We start from the raw sequence: 17,341 nt of genomic DNA on the forward strand, positions 1-17,341 counted from the left end.
ATGGGTCCCAGAAATTAGTCGACCCCTACCCCCAAGGGGGGAAAAAAACCCAAAACCCAAAAAATTCCTCCTAGGAGTAAAGGGGCTGGGCAGCCAACTTTTTTTTTTTTTTTTTCCAAGACAGGGTTTCTCTGTGTAGCCTTGGCTGTCCTGGAACTCACTTTGTAGACCAGGCTGGCCTCGAACTCAGAAATCCCCCTGCCCCTGCCTCCTAAGTGCTAGGATTAAAGGCGTGCGTCACCACGCCCGGCTAGGGCCAGCCAACTTAAGAGAAAGATTTCCAATGTGTCAACTTTGATGTGCTGCGGCGTTACATTCTCTTGGAGATGGACTTCGGAGGCCACTGGATCTTTGGATTCCTCTCCTCGGTGTGCTTGGTATGGTCTGCTCACCCCACCCCACCCCCAAAATAGCTTTAGCCATTTTGTTTCATACCTGTCAATCACCAACACAGAGAAGTGACTTGGCTCAAGGCCATGCTAACCACATACCCTGTTTTGTGTTTTGTTCTGTATATTTTGAATGTTCTATATGAGGTTTGCTGATCTTAAGAGATTAAAAAATAAAAAGGAAAGAGAGAAAAGAAAAAGAAATTCCACAAAGCATTACATGGCCATCAAAGTTCAATATTAACTGTTATATCTGAAATAGCTAGAGTCAGAGCTGACCATGAGGCAGCCCTTCCTGCACCTCCCTATGAGCTCATACATACATATGTGAGCACTGCATGTACGTATGTGGTTTTTGTTGCTGCTACTAATAAACCAAAAGTTATAATTCTTGTGCTGCTATCCCAAAGCTCTGCAATTCTCCTGCACCCATCCACTAACCCCTTTACCTAACCCAGGACCAATCAGCCTAAAGGTTAGCTGATAACACTTTGCTTAGTGAGCCAACTGCTCCCCTCCCTGCTCTTTAAACCTTTGAACCTGGTTTTTCCTGTAAAAAGTCTACTCTGAGAGATTAGTACCGCAATTAGGCTCCCGCAGTCCTGTCGGCGGTCCTGGACGTCCAGCATTAAGGTGTGCGTTCAGTAAACTAATCTTGCTTAACTGAGATCACTTTGTATGGTGTACGTGGAGATTCCTGAACCCCAACAGTGCCCACACTGAATACATCTCCCTTCTTGCCTTTCACTATTCATTTGACTCTTTGAATTGGTGCGTGGAGGGTGGATGACTCAAACCCGGTTTGCTGGGAAACAGGCTGTGACCATAAGTCTGGCAACAAGAGGTTAATGCACATATTAGTTAGACAACTGTTCCTTAGGACACAGCACAACTGCACTGCAGTGAAATGAAAAACTCTGTGCTGCAAATAATTACAACATATGTATATAAGGTAAACATGTCCTCCCAAGTGTAGAACAAATTATAAAGCACTTGTATTGGGATATACAAATAACCAAAAAAAAATCTCATTTTAAAGACATATAGATGAACCATAAGCACATAATAAGGACATGATCGATCGTATTGGGTGTAGCAGTGCTGCCTTTCTTAGAGGCAGGGCTTCTCAGCGTAGCCCTGGCTGTCCTGGAGCTCCGTCTGTAGACCAGGCTGCCCTTCAACTACAGAGAACCATTACCTCCAAGCTCCGGGATTAAAGGCATACATACACTGCTACTGCCCAGCCAGATGGAGTTTCTTTTCAAGGAGATGCAAATTTTCAAACTCTATCATGGTGGGATAATATAGCTGAGTACATTAAAAAAAAACACTGATTCTACTTTTTTTTTTTTTTTTTTGGTGCCTGGCAGTAGAGCTATCTAGATCCCAAGTCAATTCATACTGAGGTTATCTTTAGGATATCTGTATGATATAATTTTCTATAATGAGTATGGATTGTCTGTGCCAAAACAATTTAAAACTAAGTAAGCCACGTCTTACTGAGGATCCAGTGTGATGAGCATCTTTTTACTGAAGTGGCAGAAATGTACAAGGGAGTGAACACTGTAAACAAGCCTCCATGCTAGGGCAAAGAATAAATAACAACCATTGGACAGCCACTAAAGTATCACTTCTTCACATTTCTGAGTATGAAATGAAAACAACATTGGCTAATGAAAAGACATCTAATAATCACTAGACCAGACAATCACTGATTCTCAAACTGTAGGACTCGGCCAAATAAAACACGACGAAAGCATTCCCAGTAGCCATCGTATAACAAGTGTGAATCACTAAACAGATCCTTTCAGTGAGCAGCATTTTATCTTCAAGAGACAGTTCATTTTACCATTAGCCAAATACATCAAAAATATATTAAGGCACTAAAATAAATACATACTACTACATTGTCAATGAATGGAAACATCATGAGGTTTGCTGAATGAGTCGTGATGAAGTACGGCTATTTTAGCTGTGATAGTGATAGTAATCTAACTCGTAAATTATGATGTGTGCAATCAGATATGTATTTCAATGTCTATCTCATCTGCAAAACAAGACAACGGACTATGACAATTCTGGAGCAATGACTTGGGTCAACCTGTATTCTACTCCTGAGATGTTCACTTACTTTAAATTTTGCTTCCCTTGGCAATTTATCCTTTCAAAATCAACCTGTAATAAGGAGTCTATATGCTAGCAACTTTATAACTTTTGAATTTTCAAGTAAAAAGATTTATCAGGTGATTATCTTTAAGGAAATCTTTGCAAACATTATTTACATTAACATTTTCACAGTTTTAAAAAATGCAACTTATTGCTGATGATTGTTCTTCCTAGTGGAACATTTCCCTGGCAAGTACTCTACACGGACACACAAGAACCCCCACTTTACCTTCCTAGTGGAACATTTCCCTGGCAAGTACTCTACACGGACACACAAGAACCCCCACTTTACCTTCCTAGTGGAACATTTCCCTGGCAAGTACTCTACATGGACACACAAGAACCCCCACTTTACCTTCTGGTTAGAGACTGGAGGCCTTATTTGTAGATACACAAGAAACATTCTTGTGAGAGGTTCCTCATAAAAATATGGAGAACCATTTGTCAATTATAACTATGTAAATAGAAAGGTTTCAGGATAGGCCTATATGAAACATTTCCATAGAGATTCCTGAACATATTAACAATCAAAAGTTTTTGCCTATATCTGAAAAATAAAACCATTGATTTTACTATCCCCTTTCTTGTTAATGAATTGTTTATATTGCTAAAAGGGACTCTGATAGTGTTGTGTAAATGTTATTGACAAATATTTAATTTTTCTATTATATACATGCTGATTTCATAGGTAAAGGGCAAAATAAAATGCTCTCTTTCATTCTCTATTACACAAAGCCCACCCAAAATACAGAAGTCTGGCATGGAAGCCTGGGAAGAAAGCATCTTTAAAACAGGATTGCACAAGGAAGGGCTGAAAGAAAGGACATCTAGTTATACACGCACACAGGCTCCCTCTTGTTCTTCCTGAGTCTTCCTTAAAGCCTCATTCACACTTTCCATCCTCCTGGGCGGATGGGAGGCAAGGCAGAGCCTGAGGAAACTGGGCAAGGGGATAAAGCTCAACCGCGGAAACCACTTGGGTGGAGCCATTCTCTGTCCTTGGTGAAGCATATGGGGCCGACTCGGGCGAGGGTAGAATTCCTGCATTTACACCAAATACCTACGAGTCACTCAAGGTTCCAAGTGCAGCTGTCACCCATCTCAGACAGTGACGCACAATGCTTGTGACAGGGGCAGGAAACAGACTCTCATTCTGTAGCCCAAGCTGGCCCTGACTTCACAGTAATCCTCCTGCCTCAGCCTCTCAAGGGCTTGTGATCAGTGTGAATTCCCATGTTTGGCCAGGACTCCCAAATGACCCCTTGTCAAACTGTCTTTTCTAATCATATAGTTAAATGTTTCTTTTTCATTCCCACAAATGGAGTGTTGTCTTCTAGAGACTATAAGCTAGGTGACACTGCATCACAGTGAATGTGAAACAGGTAAGAATCTTTTGTGGGTTTTTTGTTTTGTTTTTTTTTTTCGAGACAGGGTTTCTCTGTATAGCCCTGGCTGTCCTGGAACTCACTCTGTAGACCAGGCTGTCCTTGAACTCAGAAATCCGCCTGCCTCTGCCTCCAGAGCGCTGGGATTAAAGGCATGTACAACCACACCCAGCCAGGTGAGAATCTTTATCTTCATTGTTAGACATTACATTTTTGGAGAAAAGGAAATACAACACCACCTTTCTCTATAAATCTTTCCACTCGTTGAAAATTATTAGTTTAATATGCATGATATTTTGTCTGCGTGTATGTCTACGTATAACTTGAGTGCAGTGACCACAGAGGCCAGAAGAGGGAGTTGGATATCTTGTAGCAGAAGTTTCATATGGCTGTGCACTGCCATGTGTATGCTGGAAATTGAACCTGGATCTACAGCCAGGGCAGCCAGTGTTTTTTTGTTTGTTTGTTTGTTTGTTTTGCTTTTTGTTTGTTTTTCGAGAGAGGGTTTCTCTGTGTAGCCCTGGCTGTCCTGGAACTCACTTTGTAGACTGGCCTCACAAATCCACCTGCCTCTGCCTCCCGAGTGCTGGGATTAAAGGCGTGCGCCACCACCGCCTGGCGCAGCCAGTGTTCTTAACAGCTGAGCCATCTATGTCTCCGGGTGGGAAGGTTGTTACTATCAAGAGACAGGGTTTTGCTATGTCTCTTATGCTGACCAAACTCCTGGGCTCCTCTCCTCTCAGCTTGGTGTGAGCTAGAGCTAGGGCATACACCTGTGGGCAGTTTCAAAGTTCCTTTTAAATGAGTAAAGATTTGAAAACTTTTCTATAGTTTTTTCTAGACAGGGTTTCTCTGTGTAACCCTGGAAGTTAGTTAGCTCTGTAGGACAGGCTGTCCTTGAACTCAGAGATCCTCCTGCCTCTGCCTCCAAAGTGCTAGGATTAAACTAAAGGCCTGCTTTGCCACTACCACCACCCAGCTTTGAAGAATTTTTTTTGTGTGTGCTTTTACATTACAAATTGAAAGGATTTTTTTGTAGTGCTGGGATGGATTTAAACTAGTCTCATGTATGTATGGCAAATAATCCCTACCACTGAACTACATTCCCAGTCCATAAAATTACATGTAGAAGGTATAGAAAACTGTGTATATAGATTAGTATTGATATTATACTAAGCTACACAATTTTATTCCGAGAAGAGTCTACATCTTGGATACTGTTGCCAAATGAGTATTTGAGTATCTTTTGCCATCACAAGTAGAAACTGAAAAGCTCCGAGGATGAAGCACGGGCAATAACTACATTGATGCTTTTAATATGGCATGGATAATATTTTGATGTATTGCTATTTAAAAACTGAGATAGCTAACATTTATATAAATATCTGCTGTTTGGAGATAATATTTGAATGCTGATGCTGATTTAGCTAATTGAATACTCTGCTAATTTAGACCACATTAAGATTAATGACACAGCTATTTAATGTCATATTGGCTAACTAATATTTGAAAAATAGGTATTTTTTTCTGAATAGCCTGTTGAGAAAAATGCACTGACCCTGGCTTAGAGCCATGTCACTCTCCTAGCTTGTGACGACTGAACCCCCTCATAAGGGATTGAGAAGCCCTCAAACCGCAAGTTTAGTCACATTGACTTCTGTCTCCCACTCTGCATGTCTACTTGCAACCATCATTTTTCTCAGTCTCTCAAAAATAAAAACTATCAAAGTTTTCTAAAAGGCTCGGCAGTTTTTTGGAGTCTCTGAATGATTACAGCATTCTTCAAATCTGCTTCTTCCAATGTGAGCGTTTCATCCAGAAACCTGAGGAAAGGAAGAGCTGTTGCCAGGGCAAAGGGAGGGCTTCTCTGAGATCCTTGGTATTTTTCAATGAAGTCTTTGATGTGGCTCACCCTGCAAAATAGCACAAACTATTAATTTATAAAAATCCAAACTAATTTAAGGTGGCATCAACTTGAATAGTTATTTTGATTTGTTAAAATAGAGACTAGAGTGGCACATACCTTTAATCCCAGCACTCAGGAGGCAGAGGCAGGCAGATTTCTGAGTTCAAGGCCAGCCTGGTCTACAAAGTGAGTTCCAGGACAGCCAGGGCTACACAGAGAAACCCTGTCTTGAAAAACCAAAAGAAAAAAGAAAAAAAATAGAGACTAGAGAAAGTTGTTTTTATGATACAAATAGTTATTTGTTGTTGTTGTTGTTTTAGAAGGAGTGCTGGCATTACAGGCCAGTGCTGAGTTTACAGCTAGGTGACACCATACCCAGTTTATGTGGTGCTGGGGATCAAACCCAGGGCTTCACACACTGAGAAGGGCAGGTACTTAACATCTGTGCTCCACAGCTGCATCCCAAGTTCACTATCCTTTGTGAAGGAACCCAGAGGATCATGTATGCTGGCCAGGAACTCCTACTACTCAGAGTCCAAGTTCTAGGTTTTAAATTTGATGCACGTGTATGTGTGCACTCTACCAACTTAGCCCATAATCACTGCAATACTGAGTGTGGGGGCTAGAGAGATGGCTCAGCGACTAAAAGCGCTGCTTGCTCTTCCGAGTTTTGAGTTCAAATCCCAGCAACCACACAGTGGCTCACAGCCATCTATACAAGTATAATATATAAGCCACGTATACTTATATGCACAAAATAAATAAATAAATCTTTTTTTTAAAAAAGTCCACACACAGGGCACTTAAAACATTATAAAAAAAAGTCTGAATGTTCAAAATTATGTGTTCATCTTTTTATGTTTAAGGAGATTGCACATACCATCGATCAAAACTAAGATACCATTTTATAGAACATCAGTATTTTATTACTAGCTAAAATACTTGCTAGTCTATTATTCTGCCTGTGTGTGGATGGGTGGCCCTCTCCATCCACCTTTACTGAGGAATCCAGCTCAGTCGTCCAGGCTTGTGCCGCAGGTGCTTTTTACCTCTGTGCTGCCATCTTGCTGGCCCTACAAATATTCTAAAATAAAATGATGCCACAGTATTTTCCTTTCTTCTTCTTTCCCCCTTTCCTTTCCTTTTGCAGCGATGAGGATCAAACCCAGGACCTTGTGCAAGTTAGGTTAAGTGTTCTACCACTGAGCTACACCCCCAGGGCCTTGTGCATGTTAGGTAAATTCTACCACCAAGCTACACCCCAAGCCATCAAGAATATTTTCTTAACATTTGGAATTTCTGCTTTGTGTTTATTGAAACGGAGTCCTTTCAGACGTAATTTTGCAAGCATTTATCAAATCATGTTAAGTACTTCCACAAGGAAGTAACGTAAACACACCAAGTATGCTAAGATTTGAACACACTGAGACTTTTGTCTTTATTGAGACAGGGTCTCAACTGTTCAGCCTTGGCTGGCCTAGATCTCACTATGTTGACCAAACTGGCCTGCCTCATAGAAAGCCATGTCTCTGCCTCTCAAGCCATGGCATTAGAGGCCTGCACCACCACAAGCTACCTTGTTCTATAACCTTGTACAACTCAGAGTCATGTTTTTGGGATTTTGTGACTATGTTATGCAACAGAAGACTAACACATCTACATAAAAACTTAAATGTGGACTACTGCTAATAAAAATAAAATAGATAAAAATAGATAAACAACTATTTATATATGGTAGACCTTAGTAGACAAAAAGACCTGGGCTGGAGCTGTAGATCACTGGTATGGTGTAGTCCTCTGCAGAACCAAGAGTTCCATGGATCTTTGGTCTGGACGGAAACAGCCAAAGTTTTACAGTTCTCAGCGGGAAGCCTACACACAGCATGTAGCAGGGGACCCAGGTCTTGTCTGCTACTGTGGCAGCACCAATGCCGGCCACTGGCAGGCAGCTGCATTGGGCAGCCAGTGAGCAGTGGCAGGGATGGAAGGGTGTGAGCCTAGCCGGCCAGGCAGGTCTATGTTCTAGAGATGAATGTTTTAGGAGGGAAAACTTCCCTATTTGTTACAGCTCAGTAAAACAGCCACTCTCAGTTGATTCTCAGTGATATGACTTGTGCACTTTATTCCATGTGGATAGGACTTTATAAACATTAATAAGTAGATTGGCATCCTGGGGTAGATGCTTCCCATTGGCGCGATTTGAGGTGGTAGTGATGCTCTATGGGGAAGGACTTTAGGTGTTTTCCCTTGGTGACTGACTGTTATGGTCCTCTCAGTGGGGTGTGGTGTTTACCTGTTCCAGAGCAGGTTTTGGTGGGGAGCTGGCCCCATGCCTACTGTACCCAATTCTGAGTTTCACGGGGGTCTAGGCTCGTTCAACCTGGTAAGTTCTTGTATCTGGTGGCACGATCAGCTTACCTCACCGGAGGGCATATATGCTAATGCATGTGAGGTACCCAGCAATAAACAGTCAGAGAGGAAGCTGGAGAGATGGCTCAGCAGCTAAGAGCACTGACTGCTCTTCCAGAGGTCCTGAGTTCAAATCCCAGCAACCACATGGTGGCTCACAACCATCTGTAATGAGATCTGACACCTTCTTCTGGTGTGTCTGAAGACAGCTACAATGTGTGTAATATAATAAATAAACAAATCTTTAAAAAGAAACAGAGAGGAAGAAATAGCTACAAAACAGAAGCTATAATATAGAATCAACATCTAAAAGAAAAAACTAAAAATAGTTGAGTCTAAGTTATGTTGCATTGACACACTACATTTAGAGAGTTATTTATTCAAAGTCTTCCTTGGCTTTAATCCCACTTGGGAGGCAGAGGCAGGAGGATTTCTGAGTTTGAGGCCAGCCTGGTCTACAAAGTGAGTTCCAGGACAGCCAGGGCTACATACACAGAGTAACCCTGTCTCAAAACAAAAAACAAAAAACCTCCCCCTACCCCAAAGTCTTCCTTGGTTCTCAAAAATCAACTTTGTCTAAACTTAAAAAGAAAAAGTGAAATTTAAAATTGGAAAACAAATTAGACAAGTACAGAGACAAAGGACTGACCTATGAGAAACATTAAATCTTTGGACAGTTCTTTCCCCATTGGCTAACCAGATCTGGATCCTGGTAATGGGCTCCAAGTTGTTCAGTGAAACAGCAGACAAAGTACTTTTATTGTCAACTTCAACACTCTTTGCTTTAGAAACGATTCTTGGTGTAGCACTAAGAAAATCCAAACAACAAAGTCAGATACATATTTTCTCATTATTGTAAAAACTGTACATCATGCTCATGTTAGGAACAGTTTTATAAGTCACAACTACTCCCTCGGTTGTAAATAATAAATGTTAGTTATGGTCACAACACATAATTCTCTATGAATAAAAGGAAGCAATGCACATCCAATCTGTCTGTAAGCCTACAGAATGACAAGTAGATTAGCATTAGCTGGGACACAGGAAGAAATTAGATATTTTCTGTAGAGGTTAGCCTTGAGTTGTCAAGAAAGAGAGCAAACAAAGTATTTTGAAAGGTACACCTAGAACATTCTATATGTAAAGCTTAAAATGTATATACCTTCCCACTACTGATGGCTGAAATATGACAATTTATAAAGCACAAAGCGGCCTAATATGCGATCTCTGTAGGTTCTGTCATGGGCACTGTCACACATCTTCGACAGTAATGCTTGACCAGGTGTATTCTTATGCTTAATATTTAAAATTCAGACAGTGATCATAGCACCAAGTGTGTGGGCAGTGGAAATCATAAGTCAGATTTTCCACCGGAAAATGTGGAGCTTTACTCTTAGAAAGTTAGAGAGGTGCTTTAGTTGTACGGACTGAGGAGGAGAAAATGATTTAATTAATTTTGTCCCTAGTAGGAACTTTTGATCTGATGCCCCTACCAAATGCCCAAGATTTGTTCTGTCTTATATTAACTAAGAAAAATAGGCCTCATGAATCCTTATAAAAATTAATAGATATGTATCACAAGATGGCCTGGTCGGACATCAGTGGAAAGTGAGGCCCATTGGTCTTGCAAACTTTATATGCCTCAGTACAGGGGAACTCCAGGGCCAAGAGGTAGGAGTGGGTGTGGGAGACTTTTGGGATAGCATTGGAAATGTAAATGAAATAAATACCCAATAATAAAAAAATAAAAATTAATAGAAGGGACACACATGATCTGTAGCTCAGTTGGGAGAGTGCTTGCTTAGCATAGACAAATCTTTATTTCAATCTTTAAGCCCCATAAAACTGATGGCAAACATCTTAATCCAAGGACTTAGGAGGCGGAGGCTGGAGGATCAAAAGTGCAAGTCATATATAAAGACCCTGCCTAAAACAAATAAACCATACCAAACCAAACCAAACCCAAAATCAACCTTAAAAAAACAAAAAAAACCCCTCACTTGGGGATTGGTGTAGAAAGAATCTGTGTCTGTATGGATGTGGCACCTGTCAATAATAAATCTGATGGCTTCTGGCTTACACAGGAAAGAGGAAGTGGAACACCTGGAGGCAGCAAAGCTTATGGCATAGTGCCAGATGGGATTTGTCTGAGAAGAATTGACGAGACAGACAATTGGTACCTGAGCAAAGGTAACCAGCCACAGGGCAGAATGTAGATCAGAATAAATGGGTTATCTTAAGTTATGAGCTAGTCAGAGAAGAGCCTAGCTTTATGGCCAAGGTATCTGTAAATATATTTTGAGTCTGAGTATTATTTCTGGGAGTTTGGGGCTAGAAGGAAAATCCAGACGTAATTTCAACATAACTTCCACAAAGCAAAGATGTATTTCAGTAATAAGTTCTTTGCTTCACATGTGTATGGGCCCTAGGTTTAACCGCCAGCACTAGGAAAAAAATCCTTCCTAGCAGGAGAAATGTCAAGTTATATATGGTCAGAATAATGAGAGAGTGTTTGTCATGGAAAGCACAGACAATAACCATGCTTACCTTCCTAGTCTGTGGCCCTGTCCTGAGAAGGGCTGGAACACAGGCTTTGTAGACATACATACTTCATTTTTCTTATCTTCAACTTTAACATCCACCTCCTCTTTATCAAAAATTCCCCATAATTCTGAAGGTAATTCCCTTTGAAAGAAAAGAAAATTACAAAGCTCCTGTTTTCCCGTTCTATGAAATACATCTACATTCCAAACTAAGTCCGTGATTGTAGAAGGAGAAGATGTGAACTGAGGGGCGGCGTAGCTGGAGCACTTGCATAGCATGTGCACTTGGGACAGAGGCAAGAGGATCAGAAGTTTAAGACTATCCTTAGTTATGGCAAGATTGAGGTCAGCCTGGACTACAAGAGACCCTTGCAAAAATAATTGGGTGCCGGGCGTGGTGGCGCACACCTTTGATCCCAGCATTTGGGAGGCAGAGGCAGGCAGATTTCTGAGTTCGAGGCCAGCCTGGTCTACAAAGTGAGTTCCAGGACAGCCAGGACTGTACAGAGAAACCCTGTCTTGAAAAACCAAAAAAAAAAAAAAAAAAGGGTGGTAAAGGTACGTGCTACTAGGAGGTCTGATCATCTGAGTTCTGTCTCTGGAACCCACATGGTGGAAGGAGAGACCCACTGCTGTAACTTATCTTCTGACTTCTAATATGAACACACAGGGGTGGTATGTATGTATGAATGAATGTATGTATGTATGTATGAATGTAAACCCTCAAATACATTAAACAAGTAATATAAATGAGCTATACAACACCTCTACAATGAAACAATTAAATGTGTGCATGAAAGCCAGAGGAGGGCATGAGGTGTTTTATTACTTTCTGTCTTATTCATTTGAGGCACGGTCTCTCCATGAACCTAAAGCTCGCCCTTCCTTCCTTCCTTCCTTCCTTCCTTCCTTCCTTCCTTCCTTCCTTCCTTCCTTCTAACTAGCCTGGCAGGCTGTTATCCCCCTGCCTCTACTCTGCAACAGTGCTGGGGTTACAGATGCATGAGACAATGTTCATTAGGTCCTCATGGTGCGAAGCAAGTGCTCCGAACAACTGAGTCATCTCCACCCTAGTTAAAAATTTCTTCATTATCAGGGCTGGAGAGATGGCTCAGCGGTTAAGAGCACTGACTGCTTTTTCAGAGGTCCTGAGTTCAAATCCCAGCAACCACATGGTGGCTCACAACCATCTGTAATGAGATCTTATGCCCTCTTCTGGGGTGTCTGAAGACAGCTACCATGTACTTACATAAAATAAATAAATTAAAAAGAAATTTCTTCATTATCATCATGTGTATATGAAAATATAGGCATGTGTGCATGTAGAAGCCAGAGGACAACTTTTGGGAGTCAATTTTCTCCTTTCACTATGAATTAATTCTGGGGACTAAACTCAGATCTTCAAGCTTGATTGGAAAGGACTTTGATCCGATGAGCTGTCAAAGACCATTAGCTTATATCTGTCCGTTCCCCTCCCCCCCAAAAAATAAAGAGGTGGCCAAAGGACTCTGAGTGAGTAGAAATATTAAGTTTCAGTTCTGTTTTTGTTACTGCTATTTGCTTTTTTGAGATGAGGATCTCATATATTAAGGCTGGCCTTGAATCCGATTCATGGCTCTCCCTCCTGAAGGCAGAATTACAGGCATAGGCCGCTATACTTGGTTAGTGGTGGTTTTGTTTTTGAGACAGGTTCTGACTTGGTAGCAGAGGTTGGCCTAAAATTTATGATAATCTAGCTTCAAAGATATGATAATCCTCCTGCCTTGGCCTCTTGAGTATAGTTAATAGGCAGGTCACTTCCCTGGCTCATCTACGTTTTTAAATAAAAATACAGATTTACTTTGAGAATGACAATGGTAAAATACACACTACTATTGAATTAACGTAAAAATATTTTCACATTTTATCCTTTTCTAAAAAAAAAAAAAAAAATCTGTTTTTTAAGACAGGGTTCGTCTGTGTAGCTCTGGCCGTCCTAGGACTCACTCTGTAGACCAGGCTGGCCTCAACTCAGAAATCCACTGAGGATCCTCTGCCTCCTGAAGGCTGGAATTAAAGAAGTGCACCACCACTGCCTGGCACATAGTTCATCCTTCTAAAAGATTTGAATGACAAGGGCTAGGTTTTGTCTAATATTTCAGATACTCTTTCTTGTTTGTTTTTAAGATGAGGTCTCTCTGTGTAGCCCTGGCTGTCCTGGAACTTACTCTGTAGACCAGGCTGGCCTCGAACTCATTGATCTACTTCCCTGGAGTGCTGGATTAAAGTTGTGTGCTACCACATCCAGACTAAATATTCTTCATAAGTATAATAATTCAATGTATAATTTTTTATTTGAGTTAAACTATCTCATAAGGACTCTACACAGACTATAGAACAACTCATGGGACTGAACTGGAAGGTTATAGCTCAGTGGTAGAACACTGGTCCTGATGTGCTAGTTCCCTGAATTGGATCTCTCTGGAAGTGGGTTGGGGGAAGCAGATAATCTAATATTAAAACAGGCAAAAAAGGGGCACGGGAGGAATCTTTAGGAAACCCCAGAGACCTGAGATGTGGGAGGCTCCCAGGAGTCAATGTGAATGACCCTAGCTGAGATGCCTAACCGTGGACACGGAACCTGAAGAGGCTACCTCCTGTAGCTGGGTGGACCCCCAGTGGAGGGATAAGGACACCAACCCACCCACAAAACCTTCTATTATAATTTTTCCTGTCTAAAAGAAATGCAGGAAAAAGATGGAATAGAGACTGAAGGAATAGCTAACCAATAGTCGGCCCAACCTAAACACATCACATGGGCAAGCACCAATCCCCAAAGTTATTAATGATACTGTTATGCTTGCAGACAAGAGCTTAGCATAACTGTCCTCTGAGAGGCTATACCCAGTTTCTGACTGAAACAGATGCAGATACCTATAGCCAAACATTGGACAGAGGTCAGGGACTCTTATGGAAGAGTTAGGGGAAGGATTGAAGGCCCTGAAGGGGATGGGAACCCCACAGGAGACCAACAGAGTCATCTAATTTGGACCTCTGGGAGCTCTCAAAGACTGAGACACAAAAGAACACACATGGGCTGGAACAAGGTCCCTAGCACATATGTAGCAGATGTGCAGCTCAGTCTCCATATGCCCCCCCCCCCCAAAAAAAACCACAGTAAGGCTCTCCCTAATACTGTAGCCTGACTGTGTTATCAGTTCCCCAACAGGGCTACCTTGTCTGGCCTCAGTGGGAGAGGATGCACCTAATCTGGCAGAGACTTGACATGACAGGGTGGGGGATACCCAGGAAGGCCCCAGCCTCTTAGAGAAGGAGAGAGGGGGTGCCTGGGGGGGGGGCTGGAGGGGGCAGAGTTTGGGATGTAAATAAATATTTTTTTAAAAAGTTAAAGAAGAAAATAGACAAATAATTTGGATAGATAAACAAGTGGCTAATAAACACAGGAAAGCCAATCAACATTACTAATCATGAGGAAAATGGAAAGAACCAGAATAAAACATTGTTTCATAGAATTTAAAAAGGCTGGCACTGACAAATATTAGTGGAGATAGAAAATCTGCAACCTTCATACATTGCTAGGGTTCTTTGGAATACAGATCAACAGCTCTTTGTGAAGTTAAAGACAGAAGTAACATTTGTTGACATCTCTATGTATGTGCATATCCCTAGCTGAAGCCATTTGTCCACATAAAACCTTAGCCAAGGGCCGGAGAGATGAGCAGTTCAGAACATAGTCCGCTCTTCCAGAGGACCCAAGTTTGGCTACAGAACCCATATCAGGTGGCTGTCAACATCCTCTAATTATAGTTACAGGGGACATGATGCCTCTGGCCTCTGCAGGCATCTGCATGCATGTGTACATTGCATCCCTTCCCCTTGTATACACATAATTTTAAAAATTAAACAAAATCTTAGTTGGGTTAGTGGTACATGCCTGTACTCCTAGGAATTAAGTGGTAAAGATAGAAAGATAAGGACTTCAAGGTCATATTCAGTAATGAACTTGGGGTCAGCCTGGGCTAACTGAGACACTGATATATCTCTCTAAACTAATTAATTTATACAGGATGTGAGAGTGTAGCTCAGTAATAGAACACTCACCTAACTTGAATAAAGCTCTGGCTTTGATCTATATCCCTGCAAAACAAAAAGCAAACCCAAACCAAACAACAACTAAACAAACAAAAAGCAAAATACTTGCACAGAAATATTCATAGTAGCATTACTTTTAAGAACAGGAAATATGGAAATGACCTAAACATCTAACTACTGATAAACAGAAAAACTGTGACATAGCTCATTAAATAGCCCTCTCTGTCTTTGAACTCACAGAGATCTATCTTTATCTGCCTTGAGAATGCTAGGATTAAAAGCATGCACCACCAAGATTAGCCAGATATTATAGTAATGGTTAAATAGCCTTAATTGCCAAGAAAAATTAAGTGTGTGTCGGTGTGTGTGTGTGTGTAAGTTATCATTGTGGGATTTTATAGATATATTCAAAAGAACTCATGATGGAAAAGTAAAAACTGGTTTATAAAAGAATCTTCACATTTAATCAATGCACAGGCTGGAGAAGTGGCTCAGAGGTTAAGAGCACTAATTGAACCTGGGTTCAATTCCCAACACCCATATGATGACTCACAACCAAGGCACCAAGCATACACATGAAGCATAGATACACATGCAGGCAAATACCCACACATATAAAATAACATTTAAAATCTTAAAAATGGAAAAATTTTCACTTCACAGGAATGAAAACTCAACAAGGTTTTAATGGCAGCTATTTCTGAGTATTAAAATTATTTGTAATTTTCAAGTTTTTCTTAATGTTTTAAAACTCTTTGAATCAGGCAGTGGTGGCACACGCCTTTGATCCTAGCACTTGGGAGGCAGAGGCAGGCGGATTTCTGAGTTTGAGGCCAGCCTGGTCTACAGAGTGAGTTCCAGGACAGCCAGGGCTACACAGAGAAACCCTGTCTCAAAAAAACCAAAAACAAACAAACAAACCAACAACAAAAACCTAACCAACCAACCAAAAAACAAACAAACAAAAAAACCCACTCTGAATCAAGGCCACCCTGGAGAGAGGAAGGGAGGGAAGGTAGGTAGAAGGGGAGAGGAAGAGAAAAGAGGGAGAGAAAGGAACAAAGCCAAGGATCAATTTAAGTCAAATGTGGTTGTTTATACCTTGGATTTCAAGGCTAGCTGAGACTAGATGGAACTGTTATTTAAAGATTTTGCATTATGTTTATGTCTGTGGGTAGGTACATGCATGTGAGAGCAGATGCCCTTGGGAGGCCAGAAGAGGATGTTGGACACCCCTACCCCAGCTCTCAAAACTAGAGCAGCAAACACTCTTTACCTCTGAGCCACCTCTCCAGCTGTTGTGTGAATAAAACAAACAAACAAACAAACAAACAAACAAACAAACAAACTCAACTCCCCTGCCACTCACCCCTCCAAAAAGCGAGGAGATGTGAATTCACAGAGGAAACAGTCTGTCTGTGAATGCGTAAAGGGGCACAACCATTATCACAAATCATTCCTCCATTGGAAACATGCCTAAAATACCCTTCACTACAGCCTGCTTACCCCTTTTTGATGGAGTTCAGAAACTGCTGACTTGCACCATCAGAGTAACTTCTAAAATCATCATTGACAGTGAATCCGTTTTTCCACAATTTTATATTTACATCTACCTACGAGGCGGTACAGAAAGGAACGCATTGTTAGTAAAGGCGATAGTCATAAGTGAAGTCCTCTCAACTCTTTCCTAGCTCTGTGGGTTTCCCAATTGTTATTTTATACACAGGGTCATTTTGCCCACATGGATGTCTGTGCACCACCCGAGTGCAGTGCCCATGGAGGCCAGTATCAGATCCTCAGGAACTGGAGTCACAGAAGGTTGTGAGCCACCACTCATGCTGGAAATTGAATTCACACCCTCTGAAGAGCAGCCAGTGCTCTGAACTGCTGAGCCATCTCTCCAGCCCCCTATCACTATATGTTCCATATGTAAAGAGCACATTTCAAATGTGAAATATAAAAATAATGATTTATATATTATGTGGTAATATTAAGATAACTCAGTTGGAAAAAGTTCTGTGCCATGTGTGACTCATATGACTCCTGAGGTAATAAGGCTTTTTAGATTCTCACCAGTAAGAGGACTTCATCTTAAACGATTCTGAGCATGAAGAACATGCAGGGGTGGTATGGTGATGCATGCCTATAATCCTAGCACTCAGGAGGCTGAGATAGGAGGACTGAGTTCCAGTGTCCACCCTGGGATATATACCAAGTACCAACCAGGTCAGTCTGAGGTACAATGTGTAATTCTGCCTCAAAAAGCAAACACACTGGGCTGGAAAGATGGTTCAGCTGCTAAGAATGCTTAGCCCTCTTACAGAAGACAAGGATTCAGTTCTTAGCTCCCACATGATGGCTCACAGTTTAATATACTTTCCCCTACATAAACTTATTTCTGCTGATATTTAAGTATCTCTTCATAGATGGAAAAAAAAACACCACAATTAA

General features: G+C 41.3%; 1 protein-coding gene across 1 annotated transcript in view; it reads right to left on the bottom strand.

Annotated features, from left to right (window-relative positions):
• Positions 1 to 1,895: 1,895 nt before the first annotated feature.
• Positions 1,896 to 17,341, bottom strand: part of Ubxn2a (UBX domain protein 2A) — a 30,740-nt gene continuing 15,294 nt past the window's right edge. Inside the window, exons 4-7 of the mRNA NM_145441.4 lie at positions 16,397 to 16,503; positions 10,803 to 10,940; positions 8,905 to 9,063; positions 1,896 to 5,853 (exon numbers count right to left, since the gene is read on the bottom strand). Of these exons, the coding sequence (NP_663416.1) occupies positions 5,664 to 5,853; positions 8,905 to 9,063; positions 10,803 to 10,940; positions 16,397 to 16,503 (594 nt within the window). The 3' untranslated portion in view covers positions 1,896 to 5,663. The remainder of the gene's footprint in view (positions 5,854 to 8,904; positions 9,064 to 10,802; positions 10,941 to 16,396; positions 16,504 to 17,341) is intronic.

Source organism: Mus musculus, chromosome 12 (assembly GCF_000001635.26).
Source record: "Mus musculus strain C57BL/6J chromosome 12, GRCm38.p6 C57BL/6J".
Classification (NCBI taxonomy): Eukaryota; Metazoa; Chordata; class Mammalia; order Rodentia; family Muridae; genus Mus; species Mus musculus.